Source organism: Stegostoma tigrinum, chromosome 27 (genome assembly GCF_030684315.1).
Source record: "Stegostoma tigrinum isolate sSteTig4 chromosome 27, sSteTig4.hap1, whole genome shotgun sequence".
Taxonomy (NCBI): Eukaryota; Metazoa; Chordata; class Chondrichthyes; order Orectolobiformes; family Stegostomatidae; genus Stegostoma; species Stegostoma tigrinum.
Genome location: NC_081380.1, coordinates 801581 through 828936, shown reverse-complemented (window position 1 = coordinate 828936; position 27356 = coordinate 801581). Strand labels below are relative to the sequence as shown.

General features: G+C 42.2%; 1 protein-coding gene and 1 non-coding gene across 2 annotated transcripts in view; both read left to right on the top strand.

Moving 5' to 3' along the window:
* The first annotated feature begins 833 nt into the window (after nt 1–833).
* The window catches only part of cct6a (chaperonin containing TCP1, subunit 6A (zeta 1)), a 33222-nt gene continuing 6699 nt past the window's right edge, over nt 834–27356 (top strand). The window contains exons 1-11 of the mRNA XM_048557438.1: nt 834–1030; nt 2268–2331; nt 4214–4348; nt 5150–5323; nt 6096–6199; nt 7083–7193; nt 12173–12332; nt 13003–13085; nt 19864–19960; nt 20527–20674; nt 21718–21851. Coding sequence (XP_048413395.1) covers nt 894–1030; nt 2268–2331; nt 4214–4348; nt 5150–5323; nt 6096–6199; nt 7083–7193; nt 12173–12332; nt 13003–13085; nt 19864–19960; nt 20527–20674; nt 21718–21851 — 1347 coding nt within the window. The 5' untranslated portion in view covers nt 834–893. The remainder of the gene's footprint in view (nt 1031–2267; nt 2332–4213; nt 4349–5149; nt 5324–6095; nt 6200–7082; nt 7194–12172; nt 12333–13002; nt 13086–19863; nt 19961–20526; nt 20675–21717; nt 21852–27356) is intronic.
* On the top strand, nt 5483–5614 carry LOC125464805 (small nucleolar RNA SNORA15). Its single transcript, XR_007250093.1, has one exon. It is a non-coding gene; the product is annotated as a small nucleolar RNA SNORA15 (small nucleolar RNA).

Sequence of the window (27356 nt, the reverse complement as noted above, 5' to 3'; positions counted from 1 at the left end):
TACTGGCTGACGAAGGGTACACTATCAGACATATCCTGTGACTGTTCTCATTCGATACCAAAACACAAAGAGATTATAAACAAGGCCTCACACCTAACATGCATTGTTTGACCTAAAATGTCGCCTCATCTTTACACCGATAAAACCTTCAGTTCTCTCAGGACAGGGACTTCAAAGGAATTTGGGGATTTACACTTACATATTAAGTGATTAAAGATTTAACACATCTTAGGTCTGTTTCGTACATCCCCAACAGCAATATGACCCTTTGATCTTATAAATTCTGTGTCTGACACTCCCTCTCTCACTAACACCCGAAGGAGTGAGACTACGACAGCCTGTGTTTTCAAATAAACCTGCCAGACTATGACCTAGCGTTGCAGTGATTTCTGACCTCGTCCACCCCAGTCCAACACCAGCACGTTCACCTCCACTAGCCTCTGGAATATCCAAAGACAATAACATTTAAGCAACAAACGCTGAGCTTGTCATCTGTACCACACCAACGGTACCAGATGAATTGGTCTCTCAAAGAGGACATAGACGATAAGATAAAGCACTAATAACTCCGACTCCCACCATGACACCCCCGCCCCGCAGCCACTTTCCATCCAAATTTCCAGAATATTCTGTAAATCACCGCCCGGCAACCAGCCTGCAAGCCAATCAGTGACCGAAGCATTGCTGATTGACAGTGATTTCCGACCACATACGCAGCAGAAAACGCAAGACATTACTGATTGACGTGTAAACTGGCCATACATTGGGTGGCTGCCTGGTGAGCAGCAATGAGGTAAAGGGGAACGCTCTAGTTAACCAATGGGGTTGAGGGAGGTGGGCTGCCACTGCCGAGTCTAGGAGCGATCGTGGTGTTGGGCGGTTGAGTTTCTGCAATGTCTGCAATCAAAGCTCTAAACCCGAAAGCGGAGATAGCCAGGGCCCAAGCTGCCCTAGCTGTTAATATTAGTGCGGCGCGAGGCCTACAGGATGTTCTCAGGACTAATCTGGGGCCGAAAGGGACCATGAAGATGTGAGAAGCCGCGGCCTTGTGAACGGAGCGAGCCGGCAGAGATAACACGTGTTCGATGCGGATTGGCGGGGGGAGGATGAGATGGGCTTGGGGAGGGTGAGGCATTGGGGTTGGAGGTGGGGAAGGTGGCTGGGAGCGAGAAAGACGGGGAGAAAAGATAGGGCAGGGTGGGGGGACGAAGGAAGGGTGGGGAAGGAGAGGATCATAGGCGTGGGGAGGTGGAAGGAGAGGAGGGCTGTGGGGTGGGATGAGGGGGTAGAGGGTGAAGGTGGGAGAAAAAAGGAAGGGATTAGCGAGGGGGGTAGGGGGAGCAAAGTTAGAAGGTAAGTAGGCAGAAGGGTGCGAGGGAGGGAATGGGGACAGGACACGGGAGACTTGAGAGTCTCCTCAATTCTGGAGAAAGGGTAATTTCATTGAAATTTATAAGATTCTTAGAGCACATGACAGGGTGAGCATGGGGAGTCCAAAACTGACATCATTTTCAGGATAAGGGTTCAATCAGTTAGATCCAAGATGAGAAATTTCTTGACTCTGGGTGAAAAATCTTTGAAATTCCCAACTCCAGAAGTCCACTTCTCTCCTGCCAATCAAAAAATGACCCATTTGTGCCACCTGTGTTCCTTGTGTGCAAATGATCTTCCATCTATCTTCACTGTTACCCCCTGTCTTTGGAGCTTTCATTTTCTGCAGTATTCTGAGATTTCCAGAAAGCATTTGACAGGATGCCACATGCAAGTATAGTATATCTCATCAGTTTCCCTTTACCTACAGCACTTGTCACTCCTTCAAAGATCTTGATTAAATGGGTTACATGGTATTTCCCTTCCACAAGACTGTATTACCTCTAATTGTCCTGAATTTGACCCCGATGCATTGTGATAGCTTTTCATGTCTTCCCTGTAACGGATGTTAAGCAGTTTTTGCCTTTGTCTTCCACCTTTTTTTGATAATGGAGGTACATTAGCTATCTTCCAATTGACTGTAACCTTCCTGAAGTGTTGAAAATTTTTGCCTGTTAAAATCAGTACACAACTCTGTCACTGGCCAGTTCTTCTAAGGCATTAGGACTTAAGCCCATCAAGGCCCTTGAGATGTGTCAACCGATTGCTTCAGCAATTTTGTTCAGTACCAGTTCTGTAAGTGTTCATAATTTGATTTTGAAAATTTAACAAATGCTGACAGGCTGAAATATGCATTATTAGAACTCCCAGTTAAGCTGTGATCTTTTTGTCTTCAGGCTTGTTTCTGGTGCTGGAGATATCAAGCTTACCAAAGATGGTAATGTTCTGTTGCATGAAATGGTGAGTATCATATAATTTCTGTAGAAATAATATTTGAGGTTTGGGCAACTGTAGCTGCATGTTGCTGTTACTTTGTAAAATAACTCCACAGAAACCAGTATCCCATCCCCAAATTACCCTTTATTTACACATTCACAGTAAATGGATTCTGTTGAGGTAGCTCAGAGCCAGTCCCTGGAATAAGGAGAATCCCTGAGACTCCTGTTTATATCTCAGTCAGGACTGCCTGATTGGCGCTGTTAACCTGGGTCAATTAGGGAACTAATTCAATGAGATCCACCAGGCCCTCATTCCAATTGCTATGTGAAGTTATAACTAGGATGCATATTTTGGGCATTGAAGCTCGGTCTCTATTGTGTCAACAGTTCCAACCAAATTCATCATGCCTTTTCATATCTGCTGTTGCTAAATTCTCAGTCTTGTGTGATGAAAGTTTCTGGCATTGTGTCCACACAATATCTACGTTTACACTTTTTGACCTTGAACTTTTTCCCCCTCTGTGCTCCTGCACTGAAAATCTCATTCATGTTTATCTTGAGAGTTAACAGTTCCAATGCATTTCTGTCTTGTGATGTTGAGGTGACTTCAAAACTTTACTGGCAATATTTTACATTGCAGCAAGACCCATTTTTCTGCCACTCCTGTGCTGACTGGTCTTTACTGGTCCCAGTTCTCAACTTCATTTTTGTATTTCTCTCTGTTCAAGATATAAACTACTCTCGTTCTGACCTTGTGTGCTTTCCGATCATCATGGTTCTAAAATTGACAGATGTGCCTTCAGTTGTTGAAGCTCAAAGCACACCCCTTCCCTCACTAAAATTTTTTAGCTGACTTTCCTCCTTAAGTTTTCCGTACATCTTTTTAGCAAAGTCTTCATTTCGTAACTCTTGCTGTGGCTCAGTTTCATTACTTTATGTTGCAATGTTTAATTAACTAAATATGAGATTAAATTGTCTTTGTAACAGTCTTAGTTTTTCAATTAATTCCAAGTTGAGTTTAATGGCTGAAGTATTGCAACTCATCTGATTGCATAATGTAACTGTTCAGATTGTGTGGTTTTTTTCCTGAGGGTGATGAGATGTGACCTTGTGGATGCTGATAGCTCCTTCAATTAGCAATGTAACTTAAGCTAATCTTTGACACCATTTCCATACCTGTATGTTTTCACTTTGTATGAAATGGTCACTTTGTAAGAAATGAGAGTCTTGGTCTTCAGTGACACCTATAGTTGGGAGATGTAAACTGGACAATGTTGAAAAACTTGCATGGACATTTTGCATTTCAATATTTATTTAATGAACCTTGTTTAGAATAGATAGAGGTATTTCTGTTAATCTGACTGTCCAAAATAACAGGAGTTGGCTTGAAATGAGAGCGAAGCCAATCGGGTTAAGTTCCAAAGGACTGTGGAAATCTAGGACACTTCATTTAAAAAAAACTAGGCCGTGGGTCAATTTGTTGAAGTTTTGGGAAAGTTTCATCACACAGATGGAACAAAAAACAATCGACGGCCAATCTTAATGACCCAAGTCCTACATGTGTGATGTGGAGCTGTCCATGTTGTTCTGGGGTGGACAAAAATAGAAGTCACGGACACCAGGTTATAGACCAACACATTTATTAACTGGAATTATCTTACCGTTATCTCCTCATCTATACAGTTCTGTGCCTCTGCGCCTTCCTTCACTTCACCTGACAGAAGAATAGTGTTTTGAAAGCTTGTGATTTTTAAATAAACCTGGTGTCGTGTGACTTCTGACGTAGTCACCTGAATAGTTGAATAATCTCTTGCTCTCTTTCTGATCCTTGAATGAGGTAAAAATTAAAACCTTAGTGGAATTTGCTGTAAAATATTATGAATATCCCAATTATTCTGTTGCAGCAAATACAACACCCAACAGCTTCTTTAATAGCTAAAGTGGCGACAGCTCAGGATGACATGACTGGTGATGGCACCACTTCCAATGTGCTGATCATTGGCGAGTTGCTGAAACAAGCTGATCTCTATATTTCAGAGGTAACAAATATGTAGCGTCATTGCAGTTTTATAAGTTAAAAGTACTCTGGATGTGCATGTGGTGTGAATCTTAGCCAGGAACATTTGCGATATTAAACTGCTAAGAGCACTGGACCAGATGAAGAGCAATGTTCATTACTGGTGATCCAGCTGTATAATTTGGTGTAATTATAAAATGTATAACTAGGGTGACAAAGCACACCTATGTTTCTTAAACTTTAAATTCTTAAATGTTTTCCTCCGTTATGTATCCTTGTAACAAGGCCCATAAAAAGACTAAATGATATGAAGTGCTGGGTTGCTTTATGGTTGGCCGAAGAACCCGTTCCTGTGCTGTACTTTCTTGTAAAAAGTAGGTCTGTGAATCTGGTATCTTATATTTCACAAGACTACCTTGGTACATTGTTCCCATTCTACCAAATTTCAATCTGTAGGTGTGTAGTGTTTTTATACCACTGCTACAAGTTAGATATACATTTTTGCATTTAGACTTTTGCTAAGTTAAATTTTCTTTTGTAAGATGTTGGGACTGAGGAGGTAGATTTTAAGGAGTTTCTTGGGAGGTTTTTGAAAGGAACTTTCAGCTAGGAGAGGGCCGATGGAGTTAATGGAGTGATTAACATTGACGTAACGGGCCAGCAGGCCAGCAACAACTGTAGAGTTAGAGTAGGCTCAAAGTGGGGAGTGGTATGGTCAGGTAATGGAGGGATTATTAATCAAAGATGAAAAATGTGTCACAATGTAATTTTGTTCAGCAGCATATTGAGAACTTGATCTGGGTATCATGCCATTTATTTTCAGGGTTTGCATCCCAGGATAGTGACAGAAGGGTTTGAAGCTGCAAAAGACAAGGCCCTTGAGATTTTGGAGCAGGTGAAAATAACCAAAGAGATGGACAGAGAGACTCTTATCAATGTTGCTAGAACATCGTTGCGCACCAAAGTGCACAAGGAATTGGCAGATGTCTTAACAGAGGTATTCACATATTTTAAAATTTCTTTTGAGCCTTCAGTGTAGCATTACATTGTGCAATTTCTAATAGAAATTTGACAGATTTCCATTGCTGTTTAAAATGAATTTCTATCTTTTTTTTTCTGTCCTAGTTAGATATTGGCAAGTAATTGCCTCACGAGTGCATGACTAAATTCTGCATTAGCTCTTCTGTAGTTAAAGCAGCCAGACATCATGCTAGAGTATCTTCACTTACTTGATTGAAATTGGTGCTCTGTCCTGTCATGGCAACATTCAAAAGTGGTGAACACAAGTTTTTGTAGGAATGGACATTGCAAATCTTGCAAAATTATTGATTTGAAATTGCAATGTTCACCTTCGTATGGCAATTGAATGTAAATTTGTCACAAAAAAGCCCTCCTGGAGATACTGTGGCACCAACACTGCTAAAATGTAATTGTGATATGCCATAATTACTTGGAAAGCATTCCATATTAAGGGTGGATTTTGGGGTAATATATTTTTATTTAAAAAGTGACAAATGTACATTTTTAAGTTGGGACTAAATTCTATTTGTGCATCCTTTTCAGGTTAGCCTGTGGTCTTTAACTTGATGGCAGATGGGATTGTTTTGCTGTCTCTGATTCTTGGCATGAATTTATAGGTTGAGCAAAGCAATGAACTGTTTCTAACGTGGTTGCATATTAATTGTGTAATCTCTGCTGGACATTGTGTTTCACAATTTAGTTTTGATATAAATTGAATATCTAGCTATATAGTGTTTGATCATTTTTAGGCTGTAGTCGATGCTGTGCTGGCAGTGAGGAAACCAAACGAACCCATTGATCTGTTCATGGTTGAGATTATGGAGATGAAGCACAAAACTGAGACTGACACAAAGTAAGTAATAACCTGTGAAAGCTGCTTCCAATGAGTGGCAGAATTAACTATTATGACTATTTTGTTGATCATCAAGGACCAACTTTTAATACCTACTCTGGCAGCAGTGATATTCAAGAAAGCTCTGGTCTAGAATTAAAAACGATAAATTTTTTACTCATGAAAGGCTTCTTTTGGCTCTTGGATAATTTTTAAGTAGAATACTTTTCTGGTCCTCTTTTGTTCATGGCTGCTTGGTGTGAATTTTGAAGTATAAATTTTTTTTGGATTCCTCAAAACTGAGCTGTAGATTGTCTACTGTATTATTTCATTCTTTTTTTATTAGTGCCATTGTTCATTATTAGTTTCTGACTTTTATGTTGTTGCTAATTTCACTTTTGTCGGTACAGTTCCTAATATTTAAATGGGTTTTTGTTTTATGTTCAGTCTTTGATTGAAATACGAATCCAAAACTTTTCAGAGTTTTACAGCACAGAAATAGGTCACCAAACACCAATTTGTTGAAATTCCAATTTCCAACAATTGCCTGGTAACCTATGAATTTCAAGTAAATCCTGTAAAAAGCTCGTAAATGTTGAGGGTTCTTACCTCTACCACCCTTTCAGATAGGCAGTTCTCTGGGTAAATTTTTTTTTAACTATGTATCCACATAATGTCGAGGCCTTTGCCTTCAAGCTGCATCTCCTGGTTATTGACCCCTCTATTAAGAGCCAAATTTTATTCCTACTTGTCTGCTTAACCTGTGTCCCTCTATGCCATATTAAATGTTCATGACAGATTTCTGGCTGTATTTGTTTGAATTTAATTAGTATTGAGGAAAGTGTTCCTTCAGTGATAATTCTCCCTCGAGTATTGATTGTAACTGGACATATTCTTTTTGCAGCCTGGTAAGAGGACTGGTGTTGGATCATGGTGCTCGTCACCCAGATATGAAGAAGAGAGTTGAAGATGCCTATATGCTTACCTGCAATATTTCCCTGGAGTATGAAAAAACGTAAGTGCAGCCAGGCATTACAGTTCGTGAAGTTGAGCTGAATTAAAACCAAGTGTTTTTGAGTCAGAGACATTTATTTTCCTTGGATCAATCTTTTTGAGTCGAATAACTGGATTAAGGGATATCAAATGTTAATAGTGCAATAACATCGCTGATGGCAATGAGAACGTTATAAAACAAAAGAATTATATGACAGCAAGCCACAAAAGGAGGTGTTAGGGCAGATGACTGAAAGCTTGGCCAATTAGGTAGCTTTTAAGCATTACGCTAAATAGAGAGAAAAAGGTGCAGCAAGGGCTTCTAGAGTTTAACTCAGCCAGTTGAGAGCAGAAGCTTCCCATTTTGAAGTGAGGAAAATCAAGGATACTGAAGATAAGAAGTAAATGAATGAAGATTATTGGAGGAGATTAGAAATGGGGAGGACTGAGGCATTTACAAATTACGGTGAAAATGTTAGAATCACTATTTTTGCTCGACTTGGAGCCAGTGTAGATTCAGTAGCGTAGGGTAACAGGTGGTTGGGACCAGCTGAGAGTTGAGATGTGCAGCAGAGTTTTGGATGACTTCATATATATGTAGGGTGCAATCTCTGAATTGTAGCACAAAAATAGGCCATTCAGTTTGTCATGGTTTTGCTGACTGTCTTTCGGAACAAATAACTAAGGGTCATTCCTGCCTTCTCCCTGCGCATTCTTCTGTTTGGATAGCAATCTAGTTTGCTCTTAATGCCTTAATTGCCATCCTCTCAGGTAGTACAGTCTTAAACTCATTTGTAACGACTTGCTTTGAAATTTTTTTTTTGTTCAATGACCACAGCTGCTTTTCCCCCAATACCTTTTCTGTGCCCTTTGAATCTGTCATACAGGGCAGAAAATACCCTTCAGCCCATTGACTCTATACCAGTGTAACTGCCACCAAAGGTGTGTTAATCCTGAGTTCCTGCGCTAGTCCCATTTCCTTGAATGTTATTTTATTCAAGTGCTCAAACAAAAGTTTCAAGGTTTCTGGCCCTCACTACCTTCCCAGGCAGTGAAGTACAGAATTCACCCTCTGAGTGAGAGTGTTTTTCTCAAATCCCTGCGGAATCTCCTGCCCCTCATCATAAAACTATGCCCACTCATAATTGACCCCCTAAACCAAGGGGGACAGCTACTCTCTATTCACTCTGTCTGACACCACCCTGCCCCCAAGAATCTTGTACTTCTCAATGGTGTCTTGCTCCTGGAGAGAAAACATTCCAAGGCTATCTAGTTTCCTAACAGCACAATTTCTCAATCTCAGTCTACATCCTCTTGAACTTCTTCTGTACGCCATCTATTTTTGTCACATTCTTGCAGTGTTGAGGTGACCAGAACTGTACGTAGAACTCCAGCTGTGGCCTAACCAACGTTCTCTCAACTCCAATATTACATCTTTGCTCTTAGACTCTACGCCATGACTGATGAAAGCAAGTTTCACATATTCTTTCTTAACTTTCCTGTTCACGTACTCTGCTGACTTCAGGGAACTGAATAATTACCCCAAGCTCCCTTTGTTTCTTTAAGCTACCCAGGGTCCTGCCATTCATTGAAAGCTCCCTCATCTTGTTCCTTCTTTCAGAGTGCATCATCTCACATTTATCAGAGTTGAATGCCAGCTGCCACTGCTCTGCCCGTCTGACTAACGTCTCTGTATTGCCCTGCAACTTACAATCATTTTCTTTGCTGTTAACCACTCTACCAATCTTGGTGTTGTGTGCAAACTTGCTTAATGTTCCCTACACATTTTCATCTGTATCATTTATTGGCTTCCAGTCAATCGAATAGCCTTCTACCACTTCCCTTTGTATCTTCTTATTAAACCAGTTTTTGATCCATTTCACCAAGTTTTCTTGGTGAATGTACCTTAACCTTCTCGGTCAGTCTCCCAGGTGGGACCTTTGTCAAAAGCTTTGCTAAAATCATAAAAACTACAAGAACTGAATTTTACTCATCCACACCCTTGGTTATATTTTTTGATTGATTCAAAGATTTGTTAGGCATGACCTTCCTGTGATAAAGCCATACTGACTAGGTCTGCTGGCTTTCCAATTAAGTATTAATTGTATCCTTCAGAATTTTCTCCAGTAGTTTTCCTCAAGTGACTTGAGACTTGGCGGTCTGAAATTTCCTCATCCACCTCTACTATCCTTCTTGAAAAGTGGAACCACATTAGCCATCCTTCAATCTTATGGAACACCCCCATACCCACCCCCACCATGGCCAGACCGGGATTAATAATTTGTGTAAGTGCCTCTGTAATTTCTTTCTTCGTCTCCCAAAGCAGCATGGATACAATTCATCTGGGCCTGTTCCCTCGTCTGTTTTTAAGCCTGGCAGAGCCTCCAATACCTCCTGATTTCCACTGTCAAACTGTGCAAGTTCCTCAGTCTCTATTCCTGAATTCTATACCGCGGTTGACTTTTCCAGAGTGAAGGCTGAAGAGAAGTATTCGTTCAGCACCTTTCCAATATTCTGCGACTTCATACGTGGGTTGCTCCCTTGGTCCCTAATTGGTCCTGTTCCTGTTATATGTTGGAGCTGTATTCTCTGCAGCTGCTTATTCCTCACCTCCCCTGCCCCCTAACTGGAGGAGCTATTCCCTTTCAGTTTTGGCCAGATCCTGTCTTTTTTAATTAACTGTGCCTTCCCTAAATCCAGAGCGCCTCTTATAGGCCACCTATTTCCTTGTCCATAACAAATTTGAGCTTTTCTTTAAATTGTTCCCCCACTGCCACATTAAATGCTTGTATGGTGGCTTTTCCCAAGACAGCACTTCACTATCCTTTGGGCATCGTACATATTAATGCAAAAAACCTCCCCCCAGATACATTTCAAGAAATCACCCCCTCTAAACCCTTAACGCTCTGACTGTCCCAATTTGTTGGGAAAGTTGGAATTCCCTAACATAATTAACTGAATATTATTTTTACACACCTCAAACTGTCTACTTTTTGCTGCTGACTTTTTGGAAACCTGTAATTCAGAGCTTCTTATCCTCAAAGTCTTCCAAAATATCATCTCTCCTGGTTGCAGAATTGGACACCTTAATTAACAGTCCTACAACCCTTTCTACACCCTGCTGTGTCTCACCTAAAGATCTTGGAATGTTGAATCACCAGTCCAGGCCTTCCATCAACCATGTTTCTCGATCCTTCCACTGATTGAGACATACAGCACAGGAACAAACCCTTTGGTTTGAGTGTTTATGCCGACCAAGTTTCAAACAACAGAAGGAACTTACAGCAGGAGCAGGCCCTTTTGGCCCTCCCAGCCAGCACCGACATGCTGCCCGTCACAATTAAACCCCCCATCCCTTCTAGGAACCGTATCCCTCTCTTCCCATCCTATTCATATATTTGTCAAGACGCCTTTTAAAAGTCACTATATAGTATCTGCTTCCACTACCTCCCCGGCAGCAAGTTTCAGGCACGCACTGCCCTCTGTGTAATAAACTTGACTCATACATCAAGTTTAAACCTTGCCCCTTGCAGTTACATTTTCTTCCAATTCATTTATATATATATTACAAATGGCAAAGGTCCCTACTGATCCCTGAGGAACGCCTCTAGTCACAGCCTTCCATTCAGTAACAGACCCTTCCACTGCTACCCTCTGTCTTCTATGATCGGGCCATCTTGCAAGCTCACTTCTGACATTGAGTGACTTTGCTGTCTGTATCAACCTGTCTTGAAGGACCTTGTCAAAGGCCTTACTGAAGTCCATGTAGACAAAACATCCACTGCTGTACCCTCATCGATCATCTTCATCACTTCCTCAGAAAAACTCAATCAAATTAGTGAGACACTACCTCCCTGTCACAAAACCATGTTGCCTCTCACAAATACGCCCATTGATTTCCAGGTGGGAGTAAATCCTGTCTCGAAGAATCTGCTCCAGTAATTTCCCTACCGCTGACGTAAGGCTCACAGGCCTGTAATTAGTTGGATTATCCTTGCTACCTTCCTTAAAGGAACGCGTTGGCTATTCTCCAATCCTCTGGGATTTCTCCTGAAGCCAGTGAGGATACAAAGATTTCCCTCAAGGCCCCAGCAATCTCCTCCTTTGTCTCTCCCAGTATTCTGGGGTATATCCCATCTGGCCCTGAGGACTTGTCTACCTTAATGTTTTTCAAGACCCCCAACACCATCTCCCTTTTGATCTCAACATGACCCAAACTTTCTACACCATCCCGCCCCTCCTCATCCACCAAGCCTTTCTCTGTGGAGAATATCGATGCAAAGAAAGTTATTTGCCAGAACTAAAGTCTGGTTTGCCTGTGTTTGGCCTATATTCCTCTATACGTTTCCTATTTATGTACTATCCAAATGTCATTTTAAATATTGTAACTACCTGCAATCACCTTTTCCTCTGCCAGTTCATTCCCCACACGCACCACTTTCGTTTTTAAAACGTTGCCCCTTGGGTCCCTTTTTAAATCTTTTTCCTCTCACATTAAACCTATACCCTCTAGTTTTGAACTCCCCAACCATAGGATAGAGACCTTTTACTATTCGCCATACTTAATGCACTTCAAGATTTTATAAACTGTCATAAGGTCTACTTTCTATGGGAGAAAATCCCAGTTTATCCAACCTCCTCTTAGAACTCAGGCCTTTTAGTCCCAGTAACATCCTGGGATCAGCCAGGAGTACATTGAGGTTTGTGGTGTTTTCAAATAAACATGTCAAAAAGTAAGCTTCCAGCTGAATTGGGTGAAGTCAGGCAATCTTAAGTGTATAAATTAGTGGTCTTTATGCTGTACAATTTTTAGTAACCACCTATTTGTCTTAATCTATATAATGATGTTCAGAATAATGTCTGGTGTATTGCCTTTGCTGAATTTTTGTGACTATTGATCAATATTATTGTCCTGAAGTAAGTCTTGGCACAGCTTTTACCCATTTGATATTTTACCTTTTGAGTGACCTGCAGCACTGAGATATTTGTATTTCTCCCCAGAGAAGTAAATTCAGGATTCTTCTACAAAAGTGCTGATGAAAGGGAAAAGTTTGTGCAAGCTGAGAGGAAATTCATTGAAGACAGAGTTAACAAAATCATAGCACTGAAGAGAAAAGTTTGTGGTGACTCTAATAAGGGATTTGTAGTTATTAATCAAAAGGTGAGTACTTTGCCATAACTTGATTATGCTTTGTGTCTTTGCAAACCTTGATCCCTCCTCTTTACTCCTGTGAAGACTCCTAACAGTTGTCATCTGCAATTTTTTAATCACCTGCCTGTAACTAGCCTTTATTTCATACGTGAACCATGGCTGTATCAGCAAATTGTTTGACTTTTACAAGCTTTTAGTCAGGCTAACTAGACAACAGTTGCAAATTCCAATTTCAAGACAATTCTGCATCACCACCATTAGAAAAGAATCAGCTGGATTTCTGACCTCTTAACCTGACTCATTTTATTTTCAGATGTTCTAACTTCTTGACCTAATACTTGAACAGTGATAGGCATTGTCTCCACATAGATTTCTGTGGAAGTCAGAAAGTACTTCACCCCTTTCAGAAAAGCTGTATTTATGAAATAGCTTACAATAACAATCCGGCACTTGCACCTGCATTCTACTGCTGTGCTTCCTCCTTTCTAATAAATGTGACAGGGCACTTGGTTTGATTCATTTATTGTCTATATTTGCATATTTTTATTTGTCAGTTTATAATTTCAGTCTAATATTGCAATGAAGCGTTACAGTAGATTTATTTTCTCCAGCCTGATTTTCATAGTTCCAGTAGATTTTTCTACCAAATTTAAAATTTGATTTTAATTTTGACTTGTAGGGTGTTGATCCATTATCATTAGATGCGTTTGCAAAAGAAGGCATTGTGGCACTGAGGAGAGCGAAGCGGAGAAATATGGAAAGGTTGGTTCTGTTAAATGCATGCGATGCAATGTAATCATGTATTATGAGCAGGTGTGGCTGTTGTCCCACAGAGGAAAGTACTCTTACAGTCCAGTTTGGAGCAAAATCAGCACCCTGGTAGATTCAGACCCAATGCTGTAAAGAGCAGGCTGATTGTAGTTGGTGAAATGATGAGAAGCTTATCCGTGGTAATGGTGACTGAGCATAGTTTTTGCCATTAGCCCTAAAATAATTCTCTTCGTATATTTCCTGTCTATAATTAGTATTTGTATAATAAAAACCTCAACAAAATTGTCTGTTCCATCTTTGATCAGGCCTCTGAAGGCTTGTCTTTGCAGAATGCACTTAAATGCTCTTGTCTTTGAATGAAATGCAGCCACGACAAAAAGATGCTATTAGATATAATAGCAAATTATTTGACATGCTTTTGTTTAACAAACTTTTATGGTGTCTTGTTGTAGCCTAGTTAATTTTTTAAAAAAGCTTGGCAGTCCTATAATATGGAGAGAATTTGAAGCTCAGTCACAGGTATGTGTTAAGAAACACTTTTCTATGTTTCGAAAGTTAAAATCCCCTACTATTACAGCCCTATTTTTCTTACACTATGACTCCATCAGATATCTGTAATATGACAGGGAAACAAATCTTTCACTCCAACCAGTCCAAGCTGGCTATGTTCCCAAACTAAACTGTTCCGCTTGCCTGCATTTGGCCCATATCCCTCCAAACCTTCCCTATTCATGTACTTATCCAAATGTCTTTTAAATGTTGTAACTGTATCTGCATTCACCAGTACTTCTGGGACTTCAATCCACACTGTGAAAAATGTTGCCCAATGTCCATCATAAAACTGTCTCCTCTCACCTCCAATGTATGTCCCCTGGTTTTGAACCCCTCCGCCCCCTGAGAAGCAATCTTTGTTATTCACCTTATCTATGCTCATCATGATTTTATAAACCTCTTATAAAGTCACCCCTCGACCTCCTCTGCTACAGTGAAGAAAATTCCCAGCCTATCTAGCCTATTTTCTTTTATACAACTCAAATGCTCAATTCCAGGTCCCTGGGACCAACAGGCAGCAGTACTAACCACTGACCCACTAGGCTGCCGCCTGTTGGTCCCAGGGACCTGGGTTCACTTCCACCCTCAGGCGACTGAGTGTGTGGAATTTGTATGTTCTCCCTGCGTGTTTACATGGGTGCTCCGGTTTCCTCCCTCAGTCTAAAGATGTACAGGCTAGGTGGATTGGCCATGCTAATTTCCCCTGAATTTTCAGGGTGTGTAGTTTAGGGGATGGGTCTGGGTGGGATGCTCTGAGAGTCAAAGAAACCTACAGCACAGGAACAGGCCCTTCGGCCCTCCAAGCCTGCGCCGATCAAGATCCTCTGTCTAACCTGTCATCTATTTTCTAACAGTCTGTGTCCATTTGCTCCCTGCCCATCCATGTACCTGGCCAAATATATCTTAAAAGATGCTAACGTGTCTGCGTCTACCACTTCCGCTGGCACCGCGTTCCAGGTACCCACCACCCTTGGTGTAAAGAACTTTCCACGCATATCTCCCTTAAACTTTCCTCCCCTCACTTTGAACTCCTGACCCCTAGTAATTGAGTCCCCCACTCTGGGTGGGGGGGGGGGGGGGGGGGGGAGCTTTTTGCTATCCACCCTGTCTATACCCCTCATGATTTTTGTAGACCTCAGTCAGGTCCCCCCTCAATCTCCGTCTTTCTAATGAAAATAATCCTAATCTATTCAACCTCTCTTCATAGCTAGCACCCTCCATACCAGGCAACATCCTGGTGAACCTCCTCTGCACCCTCTCCAAAGCATCCACATCCTTATGGTAATGTGGCGACCAGAACTGTACATAGTACTCCAAATGTGGCCAAACCAAAGTCCTATACAACTACAACATGACCTGCCAACTCTTGTACTCAATACCCCATCCGATGAAGGAAAGCATGCCATATGCTGCCTTGACCACCCTATTGACCTGTGTTGTCACCTTCAGGGAACAATGGGCCTGAACACCCAGATCTCTCTGTTCATCAATTTTTCCCCAGGACTTTTCCATTTACTGTATAGTTCGCCCTTGAATTTGATCTTCCAAAATGCATCACCTCGCATTTGCCCCAATTGAACTCCATCTGCCATTTATCTGCCCAACTCTCCAGTCTATCTATATTCTGCTGTAATTTCTGACAGTCCCCTTCACTATCAGCTACTCCACCAATCTTAGTGTCATCAGCATTGCTGATCAGACCACCTACACCTTCCTCCAGATCATTTTCATATATCACAAACAACAGTGGTCCCAGCACAGATCCCTGTGGAACACCACTGGTTACAGGTCTCCAATTTGAGAAACTCCCTTCTACTACTACCCTCTGCCTCCAGTTGCCCAGCCAGTTTTTTTATCCATCTAGCTACCTGGACCTCATGTGACTTCACTTTCTCCATCAGCCTGCCATGGGGAACCTCATCAAACGCCTTACTGAAGTCCATGTATATGACATCTACAGCCTTTCCCTCATCAATCAACTTTGTCACATCTACAAAGAATTCTGTTAAGTTGGTAAGACATGACCTTCTCTGTACAAAGCCATGTTGCCTATCATGGATAAGCCCATTTTGTTCCAAATGGGAATAGATCCTATCCCTCAGTAGCTTCCCTACCACTGACGTCAGGCTTACCGGTCGATAATTACCCTGATTACCCTTGCTGCCCTTTTTAAACAAGGTGACAACATTAGCAAGTCTCCAGTCCTCTGGGACCTCACCCGTGTCTAAGGACACTGCAAAGACATCTGTTAGGGCCCCGGCTATTTCCTCTCTCACATCCCTCGAGTACCTGGGATAGATCCCATCCGGACCTGGGGACTTGTCCACCTTAATGTCTTTTAGGATACCTAACACTTCCTCCTTCCTTATGTCAACTTGACCCAGAGTAAGCAAACATCTATCCCTAACCACAACATCTGTCATGTCCCTCTCCTTGGTGAATACCGATGCAAAGTACTCGTTAAGAATGTCACCCATTTTCTCTGACTCAGCGCATAACTTTGCTTCTTTGTCCTTAAGTGGGCCAATCCTTTCTCTAGTTACCGTCTTGCTCTTTTATATATGAATAAAAGTCTTTGGGATTTTCCTTTAGCCATGTTTGCCAGCAATATCTCATGTCCTGTCTTAGCCCTCTTAATCCCTTTTTTCAGGTTCGCTCTACATTCCAGATATTCTTGCAAAGCTTCGTCTGTCTTCAGTCGCCGAGAACTCATCTATGCTTCCTTTTTTCTCTTGGCTAGTCTCTCAATTTCACCTGTCATCCATGGCTCCCTAATCTTGCCTTTTCTATTCCTCATTTTCACAGGAACATGTCTCTCCTGCACGCTAATCAACCTCTCCTTAAAAGCCTCCCACATATCAAATGTGGATTTACCTTCAAACAGTTTCTCCCAATCTATATTCCTCAGATCCTGCCGAATCTTGGTATAATCGGCCTTCCCCCAGCTTAGTACTCTTCCTTTACGACCACTCCCATCCGTGTCCATGAGTATTGTAAAACTTACGGAATTGTGGTCGCTATTTCCAAAGTAGTCCCCTACTATAATATCAACCATCTGGCCGTGTTCATTCCCCAACACCAGGTCCAGTCTAGCCCCTTCTCGAGTTGGACTACATACGTACTGCTCTAGAAAACCCTTCTGGACACACCTTACAAATTCTGCTCTGTCTTGACCCCTAACACTGTGTGAATCCCAGACAATGTTGGGAAAATTAAAATCTCCCATCACCACCACCCTGTTTCTCCTACACCTTTCCATTATCTGTTTACATATTTGTACCTCTATCTCACGCTCGCTGTTTGGATGCCTGTAGTACAGCCCCAACATTGTTACTGAATCCTTCCTAATTTCTGAGTTCTACCCATATTGCCTCACTGCTTGAGTCCTCCATGGGGCCCTCCTTCAGTGCAGCTGTGATATCGTCTTTGACCATTACTGCAACTCCTCCACCCCTTTTAGCTCCCTCTCCATCCCACCTGAAGCATCGATATCCTGAGACAACTAGTTGCCAGTCATGCCCTTCCCTCACCCAACTCTCAGTATTAGCAATAACATCATACCTCCAGGTACCGATCCAAGCCCTAAGCTCAGCTGCCTTGTCTACTACACTTCTCGCATTAAAACAAATGCACCTCAGACCACCTGTGCCTTTTGTGTTCATCATCTGCTCCCTGACTACTATTCCCTTTAGTCACACCGACTCCATTATCTAGTTCCCTACAGGCTTTCGTTTCTACCTCTTTTCTGTCCAATATTTGGTTCCCATCCCCCTGCCACATTAGTTTAAAGCCTTCCCCACAGCATTAGCAAAAGCACCCCCAAGGACATTGGTTCCAGTCCGGTTCAGGTGTAGACCGTCCAATTTGTAATAGTCCCACCTTCCCAGAACCGGTTCCAATGTCCCAAAAATCTGAACCCCTCCCTCCTACACCATCTCTCAAGCCACGCATTCATCCTAGCTATTCTTTCATTTCTGCGCTGACTAGCACGTGGCACTGGTAGCAATCCAGTGTGAACTTGTTGGGCCAAAGTGCCTGTTTCCACCCTGTAGGGATTCTACAGTCTTTGATCTAAATCCTTTCTGATCACACTCCAGTTTAATAATCACCTTCCTATTGGAGGGTGTTCGGAATTGTGCACAGTACTCTAGAAATGGCTTCACTAGAATCCTGCACAGCCTCAACATGACATCAGCCGTGCGTGTTCATCTGCTCTGTCTTCCTATTCCTACTGTCATATAGAATGTGGCACTGGTAGTAGTCCGGCTATTACTACCTTCAAACCTACATTTTAACCTACTGCCCAGTTTCCTATGTTCTCTCCTTTCACAACCTAATCCCTTTCATTGGTACAAATTTGCACAATGCTCTCCTGCTGGTCACACTCCCCTTTCAGAATATTCTACTCCCTCTTCAAGACATCGGTAGACTCTGGCACCAGGGAGACAGCACACTATGCTTGTGTCTCGCTGATGGTTGCAGAAATGTCTGTCTGTGGCCCAAACTCAAGAGTCTCCTATTACAATCAGTTGCTTGGAACCTGGCGTACCCCTCATTACAAGGTACCAGAAACCTAGCTTTCAGTGCTGTGCTCCCTTGAGAGGCCATCTCACCCCCTGCCCCCACCCTTCTGGCTGCAGTATCCACAATGGCATACATGTTTGCTATGGGGATAACCACAGGAGACTCATGGCTACCTCTTCTAGCAGTCAGCCATCTAGTTAACTGTATCTGCGGTCCCCACATTTCTGAAACTGGTGTCCGTCACACCCCCTTGTACTTGAAACTGCTCAGTCTCTAACTGCAACTCTAACCAATCCATGCAGTCTGATAGAATTTGCAAGCAGACACTGTTCTTGGAGACTTTCTAAATCTCTCTTTCGCACACCTGACAGGAAGAGTACATCATCCTACTAAAAACAAAAGAGACAGCATTGATACTGTCGCTTCTCAAAAGTGCGTCTGTGGACGGTAATCGTGTTAAGAGCTTGCAGGTTTTGATTTTAATTATGTATAAATTTTTTTATTCAATACGTGGATGCACCTACTTGAGAAGGAGCAAAATTTGACCTTAAGAGCCATTGCTGTACCAGGGGTCATCCGGGTGAACCTTCTCTGAACTGCCTTCAGTGCAACAATAGCTGTCCTTTAAATAAGGATACTGCTGGCAATACTCCACATCTTGTGTGGTTGCAGTATGTCTCCCCTACTGTTGTGCTTCAACCGTACTTGCTAGAGCTATGTAAGAGCCAAAGTGCCATTAGTTTTCCAGATTACCTGCTGCAGCTGTATGCTAGCTTTGTTTTGTGAATAAGGCCCCTTCCTGCTGTCTCTGCTGCTTTCTACAATTTTGTCTATTTTAAAAAATACTGTCCATTTGTACTTTCCGCCAAAATGAACATTTCCCAAATTATAGTTCATTTGCCAACTTTTTGCCCACTTCCTTAACTGATTAATCTCTCTTTATAAACTTTATATCCCCGTCTCACCCTGTTTTTCCATGTAATTTTTCTGTTGTCAGCAAATTTGACTACAGTACATTTACTTCTTTCTCTCAGCTATTAATATATATTGTAAAGAGATATGGTCTCTGCAGTGATCCCTGTGGAATCCCACGGTTCATAAGCTATCAAACCGAAAGAATAGTTTTCATTCCCACTTGCTGTTTCCTGCCTGTTGGCCAAATCTCTATCCATGCCAGTATGCTAGCTCCAATGCTGTTGGCTCTTATCTGGTGACTTAAGCTTTTTGTGAAATAACTTGTCAAGTGCTTTCTGGAAGAAGTGCATTTCACAACCTTCTCAAATCCTTTAACATAATTCAGTTATGTAAATATTAAACAGCTGGGGACAGCTAGAAAATAGTCATTGGGAAAAGAATGCTGATTGTGGCAATTGGCTTTTTCACTGAAGGCACTTAATCATTATGTGAACTTTGTCTTGTCTTTGATCTTTCAAGATAGTTTACATTTCTGGCCAGTGAATTTTTGAAAATTGATATTTTTGCCTGTTTTCTTTCATCTGCTTGCAGATGACTGTAGAATAATAAAGTTGTGCTCAAAGGAAATTTTTTTTTTTATTTTGTGGTTGAAGCGTAGGTGTTTTTGAACCTGTCGTTGAACTACTTGATCTTCTGTAAATGTAAATTTAAAACTGTTGGAACTCTTGGGTTCTGAATGTCTTTGTCTTTTGAGCTAATATCCTCTTGAATACTTCAGGCTGACTCTTGCATGTGGAGGCATTGCCATGAATTCTGTGGAGGATCTCACCCCGGAGTGCTTGGGGCATGCTGGACTTGTGTATGAGCACGCTTTGGTACGTGGTACTTTTCACCTTTTTCCCCTCCACTGTAATAGTTTAAACGGATTAATTCATTAATTCTATGCCAAAGTAGACTCCTACATTCATTGTATTATTTTCAATATATTAAAATTTAGCCGTAAGTTACATCAGTAGTTTGAAATGTAGGCCTTGATTGGATGTTTATTTAGAACATTGGAAGGGAATTGCAGGTAAGTGACAATAGGTGTTCCCTTTTCAGTAGGAGCACTCCTGCCTGAATGAGGTTAAGAGTTCCATTTTTATTCAGAGGTTTGAGAATACACCCACTTTGGAGGAACTGTCGTATTATTAGACACTGCAACTTTCAAATGGGATGTATGTAAAGCTGTGAAAGAATCCCTTTTGAATAGGGGACCTTAAATAAAACTTCCTTGAAGCCCATATTTTTTTGTTCACTAAAGTATGGTGTAATCTCTTAACTGTTTCACTCTCCACACTTGATTATTGACAAAATTATCTATTTAATATCCCACATTTTAGTGTTGAAAATAAGACCTTGTGTTGCAAATAATGTAATAAATATTTTCTCTTGTACTCAGGGCGAAGAGAAGTTCACCTTTGTGGAGCAATGCGATAATCCTCGGTCAGTGACCTTGCTTCTCAAGGGACCAAACAAGCATACTTTAACACAAATCAAAGATGCAGTCCGTGACGGTCTGCGTGCTGTGAAGAATGCAATTGAGGATGGCAAGTGACAAAATTAAATGATTGAACTCTGCATTATGAATACTGAACTCGGTATTATTTCTGTGGCTGAGTTGCGATTCTGTCTTGATGTGAATTGTTGCCTGAGCTTATCTCCTGTGGAAGGTAAACCTGAAAGTGTTTTTGAGTTTTGTTCAGCTTCTGGCAAAACACCAGAGACACCAGAAGAGACATTTGTTCTCTGCCCCCAAAATGACATCAGATTGTACAATGAAGTGAACTGGAATGTGTGGACAGACCATGATAACCATAATACTTCGGTGATTGAAAGCTTTCGTGTTTATAGTGTTGGTCTTGGTTCAGTTGCAAGTTCTGGAAATGTGCCTTGTGATAGGATGTGAAGAAAGATCAAAGGGGTTTTGACTTTGAGGTTTGGACAGCCCGTTGGCTCTGTGGTTAGCACTGCTGCCTCACGTCATCAAGAACCCATGTTCGATTCCAGCCTTGAGTGATTGCCTGGAGTTTGCACATCCTTCTCATGTCAATGTGAGTTTCCCTTGAGTGTTCTGGGTTCCTGCCCACAGTCCAAAGATGTGCAAGTTTGGTGGATTGACCAGCCTAAATTATTCTGTAGTATGTAGGAATGTACAGGTTAGGTGGGGTTAGCCATAGTACATGAGGGGCTATAGGGATAGGATGGGGGTCCAGTTGGGATGCCATTTAAAGGATTGTTGCAGACTTGGAGGGTTGAATGTCTGCTTCCGGCAGTGTAGGGATTTCATGATAGGAGATGATGCCATGGGTACTGGCAGCCACCAATCACTGCTTACCTACCTGCCTGTCTAGTCTTGACACCAGAGCTTAGTATTCAGTTATGCCAAGTTTTTTTTTGCTGATTTTCGTTTTCATTCATCATGTGCCAACGATGAGCTTGTTGCACCACTTCCGTTGTGTAATCGAGATCTAGTAACTCAGCTGTTGTTTACTGAAACATATTATCAAACATGCTTTCTAAATGCATTAAATAACTAATTCATGTGTATAAATCAAATGAAATGGTGAAGTTGATATTCATTGCCTTTTAGGTTGTGTAGTGGCAGGTGCAGGTGCATTTGAAGTTGCGGTAGCAGATGGTTTGATCAAGCACAAGGCCAATGTGAAGGGCAGAGCACAGTTGGGAGTACAAGCATTTGCAGATGCTCTGTTGATTATTCCCAAGGTAAGTGGCTCTGTGCTACTCTTCAGTTTAAACTGATTGCATGTCTCAATGTATCCTTTTCTTTTAAGGCCAACAACAATTTATTGGGAGTATTTGTGGTTTGAAAGAAAAGATTGTAGGGCTGTGAGGCTTTCTGCTTTAAATCTGAATTGATGTTTGCTGTTGTAATCTCCTAACACTGTTCTGAAAAGGTTTGTGGGTATTAGAAACTTGAACAGGAATTGCTGGAAATGCTCGGTATGCCTGGCAGCATCTGTGAAGAGAAATCAGTTAACATTTTGGATCCGGTGACCTTTCCTGAGAACTCGGAAGGTTTTATTCCTGTTTGAGTGCCCAAGAAATGAGAGGCTGATGCAGAAAACAAGATTTTATTATAAATTACTCTCCCATTTTACCACGTTTCTCACTCTGATTTTTAGAAGACGACAAAAAAAATCAGATCAGGAGTAGACTAACATGGCTGATTTAATCCTCTGCTGCCATGTAGAACAACCATGGCTGATCTTGGGCTTCAAATTCTTTCCTGCCCACTCGCCATATCCCTTGGCGTTCAGGTTCAAAATTTATCTATCCCAATCTTAGTGACAAACATAACTTAGGAGAAGTAGGCACTTGCCTCCTTGCACCTGCACCGCGCTTCAGTAAGTTCATGGACAACCTGATTGCTTCACATTCCCATCTACTTTCAACATTTCTAACTAACCCCCTCCTAAAACTCTAGAACCTTCCAAAAGAGGAAACATTCTTTCCACACCCTCCCTGTTGACATACCTCCAGGAGCTTGTATGTATGTTTGTCAGTTCAGCTCTGTGGGTGAGTGGGCAACACGTGGCTGGTGCACTATGATGTGGCTAAATATGAAGGTAAAGAGTTGCAGAATTGTTGTGGCATAGGAGGGTGTCATTTGGCCCATCTCGCCTTCTCTGGGTCTTTACTTAATACCAGCTCTCCACCCCCCCCCCCCCCCCCCCCCCCCCCCACCGCCAACTCCATGCACACTGTTTCCATCCAAGTAGTCATTCAGTACCCTTTTGAATGTTTCCACCACTTTCCCAGACAGTGCATTTTATACCCTGACTACCAACTTTATGACTTTTATTCGCATCATCCTGGCCTCGTTTGTACATCACTTTAAATTTATGCCGTCTCATTCTTGTTCCTTTTTATGATCAAAATCAGAAGTCTCTCAACACCAGGTTACAGTTCAGATTTATTTGAAATCACAAGCTTTCCAAGCACTGCTCCTTTGTCATGTTAAGTGGAGGAAAGCACACGATCAGAATTTATAGGCGGAGAGATCATTGCAAGATAATTCTAGGTAAATAAGAATGTCAAAACATGGTACAAACAGTGTGAGTGGATGTTAATGGACTGAATAACAAGTGTTTGTAGTGATCAAAAGTGTAAATGGTGTGTGTAAAGTGTTAGGAGCTGAACAGCAAGTGAAAGGATGACCTATGATCTGATTAATTAAGGCAGAGAGATAATTACAAAAAGTTTTTTTTTTAAAATGGTTCCAGAGATCCGGGTGAAGTAGCGAATTACCTGCACTTCTTTCAACCTAGTCTACTATATTTGCTGTTCACAATGTGATCTTTTCTACAATGGAAAGCTGAAATGCAGAATAGGTGACAACTTTGCATACAACTTAGACTCTGTTTTTAAAAATCCCAAGCTTCCAGTTGCCTGCCACTTCAACAGACCACCCTGTTCCTATGGCAACATCTGACTTGGGCCTGCTGCAGTGCTTCAGCTTGATGCAGGCTGAACAACAACAGAAAGCCAGAACAAAGAGTAACACCTTCCTTTCAGCGTAGAATCTTCTAAATATTAAGTTAAAGAAGGAGGAGGTGTTCACATTTTGAAATTGTTTGTTTATTATCTATTCCCATGCCCCTACATGTTTTAGAACATAGAACATAGAAAAGTACAGCACAGTACAGGTCCTTCGGCCCACATTGTGCCGTGGAATAATCCTAATCCAAAAATAAAATAACCTAACCTACATTCCCCTCAATTCACTGCTGTCCATGTGCATGTCCAGCAGTCGCTTAAATGTCACTAATGACTCTGCTTCCACGACAGCCATTGGCAAACTATTCCATGTGCTCACAATTCTCTCTGGGTGACGAACCTCCCTCTGACGTCTCCTCTGTACCTTCCTCCTAACACCTTAAAACTATGACCCCTCGTGGCACTCAGTCCTGCCCTGGGAGAAGTCTCTGGCTATCGACTCTATCCATGCCTCTCATTACCTTGTACACTTCGAGCAGGTCACCTCTCTTCCTCCTCTCCAGAGAGAAGAGTCCGAGCTCAGTCAACCTCTCCTCATAAGACAAGCCCTCCAGTCCAGGCAGCATCCTGGTAAACCTCCTTTGCACCTTCTCCAAAGCCTCCACATCTTTCCTATAATAGGGCGACCAGAACTGGACACGTTATTCCAAGTGTGGTCTCACCAGGGTTTTGTAGAGCTGCAGCATAACCTCGCAGCTCAAACTCAATCCCCCTGTTAATGAAAGCCAAAACACCATATGCTTTCTTAACAACCTTATCCACCTGGGTGGCAACTTTGAGGGAGCTATGCACTTGTACACCAAGATCCCGCTGTTCCTCCACACTGCCGAGAATCCTGCCTTTAATCCTATATTCAGCATTTAAGTTCGACCTTCCAAAATGCATCACTTCGCATTTATCCGGGTTGAACTCCATCTGCCATTTCTCAGCCCAGCTCTGCATATTGTCAATGTCTCGCTGAAGCCTGCAATAGCCCTTGATACTATCAACGGCACCTCCGACCTTTGTGTCATCAGCAAACATACTAACCCACCCCTCAACCTCCTCGTCCAAGTCATTTATAAAAACTACAAGGAGCAGAGCCCTGTGGGACACCACTCGGCACTGACCTCCAGGCAGAATACTTACCATCTACAACCACTCTCTGCCTCCTGTCAGGCAACCAATTCTGAATCCAGACAGCCAACTCACCCTGTATCCCATACCTCCTGACTTTACGAATGAGCCTGCTGTGGGGAACCTTATCAAATGCCTTGCTGAAGTCCATGTGCACCACATCCACTGCTTGACTCTCGTCAACCTGTCTCGTGACTTCCTCAAAGAACTCAAGATTTGTGAGGTATGACCTGCCCCCCTCAAAGCCATGCTGACTCCCTTTAATCACGCTATGCTTTTCCAAATAGTCATAAATCCTATCCCTCGGAATTCTTTCCAAAACCTTGCTGACCACAGACGTAAGACTGACTGGTCTGTAATTTCCAGGGATTTCCCTATTCCCTTTCTTGAAAAGAGGAACAACATTTGCCTCCCTCCAGTCTTCCGATATGACTCCCGTGGAGAGTGAGGAAGCAAAGATCTTCGCCAGCGGCTTAGCAACCTCCTTTCTCACTTCCTGGAGCAATCTTAATTTTTGCCAAAATTTCCAGCACATCACCTTCCTCAATCTTGATCTGTTCAAGCCTGTTTTCCTGCTCCTCAAAGTTCTCATTTCACAACAACGTCCCTTTCCTTAGTGAAAACCGAAGCCAAAAACTCATTTAGGGCTTCCCCCATCTGCTCTGACTCCACGCACAAGTTCCCTACGCTATCCCTGATCGGCCCTACCTTCACCCTGATCGTTCTCTTAATCCTCACGTATGAGTTGCTCCCAGCACAGCCAATCCAATTTCAACTATTCCTGCTTCTTGGTAGCACCTTTTTTTTATATAAAACTCCAGAGCGCCTGGACCAAGTTTGTCAAATCTCTCCTCTTGAGACACCCTCCTCATCTCGGACTATAACCTAGTGAATCATTGCTGTACCATTTTCAGTACAAGTATATCTTTTTAAATGTAGAGTCCTAAACTGCACACAGTATTTCTAGATGTGGTTTCACCAAAACACTATATTGTAGCAAGACCTTTTTTTCCCATACTTGAATTCACTTGTAAAAGTGGCCAACATGCCACTTGCCTTCCTAACTGCTGTTGCACCTGCATGCTAACTTTCTGCATTCCTTCCATGAGGATACCAGGTCACTTTGAACATCAGCTCTATAAGTTTCTCCCTTTTCAAAAAGAGGTTCTGCTTTTCAGTTCCCATGACTTCACACTTCACCTTGCAACCTGTTCATTTTATTTGCCTGCAGCTTAGTCAGTGTCCTCCTCATAGGTTTGCTGATGCTTTAATGCAGTCATTAATGTAGATTATAAATGGCTCAGGCCCTGTGCTGACCCTTGTGGCACTCCACTATCCATTGCCATTTTGAAAATGTACTAGTTGTGCCCACCCTCTGCTTTCTATCTATCGCAGTATTCTATCCATGTTACCCCCCCACCTCCTTGCTGTACAAGGGACAATTTTCATAGTTTGCAGATGTTATAGAGTTTGAAAGCATTATGAACTGAGGGGCACTTTAGAACTTGAAAGGCATTGACATTGTTAGTGACAGATCAGGTTCATTGCAGAAAAGTGAGTGGCAGTATATTTTGGTACATGGAACATGGAGCGTCTGTATGAAATAAAGGTACTGCTTTAAACACACCCAGGGAGACCTTATTACATGGGTCATTGAAGGTGGCAACAGTTAATCAAGATTATAGCATTTATTAGGAGAAGGGGGTTAAAGATAAGATGGGTATAATGAATCTTTGAAATACAAGTTAGACCTATTAGGGCTGCGGGGGCAAATAGATGTCAGCGGGACAGGGCTGCGGGGGCCAGTCCCCGTGAGGGGGTCAGGGCTGCGGGGGCCAGTCCCCGTGAGGGGGTCAGGGCTGCGGGGGCAAATAGATGTCAGCGGGACAGGGCTGCGGGGGCCAGCCTGTATTATATACCGTTCTGGATGCCATAGTTCAGGAAACATTGGAATGGGTGCAGAAGAGGTTTGCAAGCATGATTCCAGGGATGAAGCACTTTTTGACATGAAAATATATTGAAGTTGGGATGATTTCCCTTGGAGAGATGATGAATTAGTGGTCTGGGAAGTTTTTAAAACTGGGGTCTGGACAATATGGATAGGGAGAAACTTGCTGTTTGTTAAAGTATTGGGAATGAAAGGACATGGGCTCAACGTAATTTACAAAAGAAGCAAGTGCAATGAGAGTTTTTTATCCCACAATGAGGAGTGGTTTGGATCTGGACTCTATTACCTCAGCACAGTGGAGCAGGTTCAGTTCAGACATACAAAGGAGCAGGAGTGGAACATTAAACCTTTCAAACATGGCCTGCCATTCATACAACAGTGACTGAATGAGCACTTCAATGCATTTTATCCACCTCAAACCCAGAGCTTCTGCACATTGGTAGTCAGAAACATAGTCAAACATTCTGTTTTTAGACTTCTGATAAGGTACACAACTGAGTTTTCAAAACAAACAAATCTTCTAGTCTGTAATGTAAGAGGCATTGCCCTTACTTTTTAAATTGCAATAGACAATAGATGCAGGAGTAGGCCATTCGGCCCTCGAGCCAGCACCACCATTCATTATGATCATGGCATTGCGTCCCCAA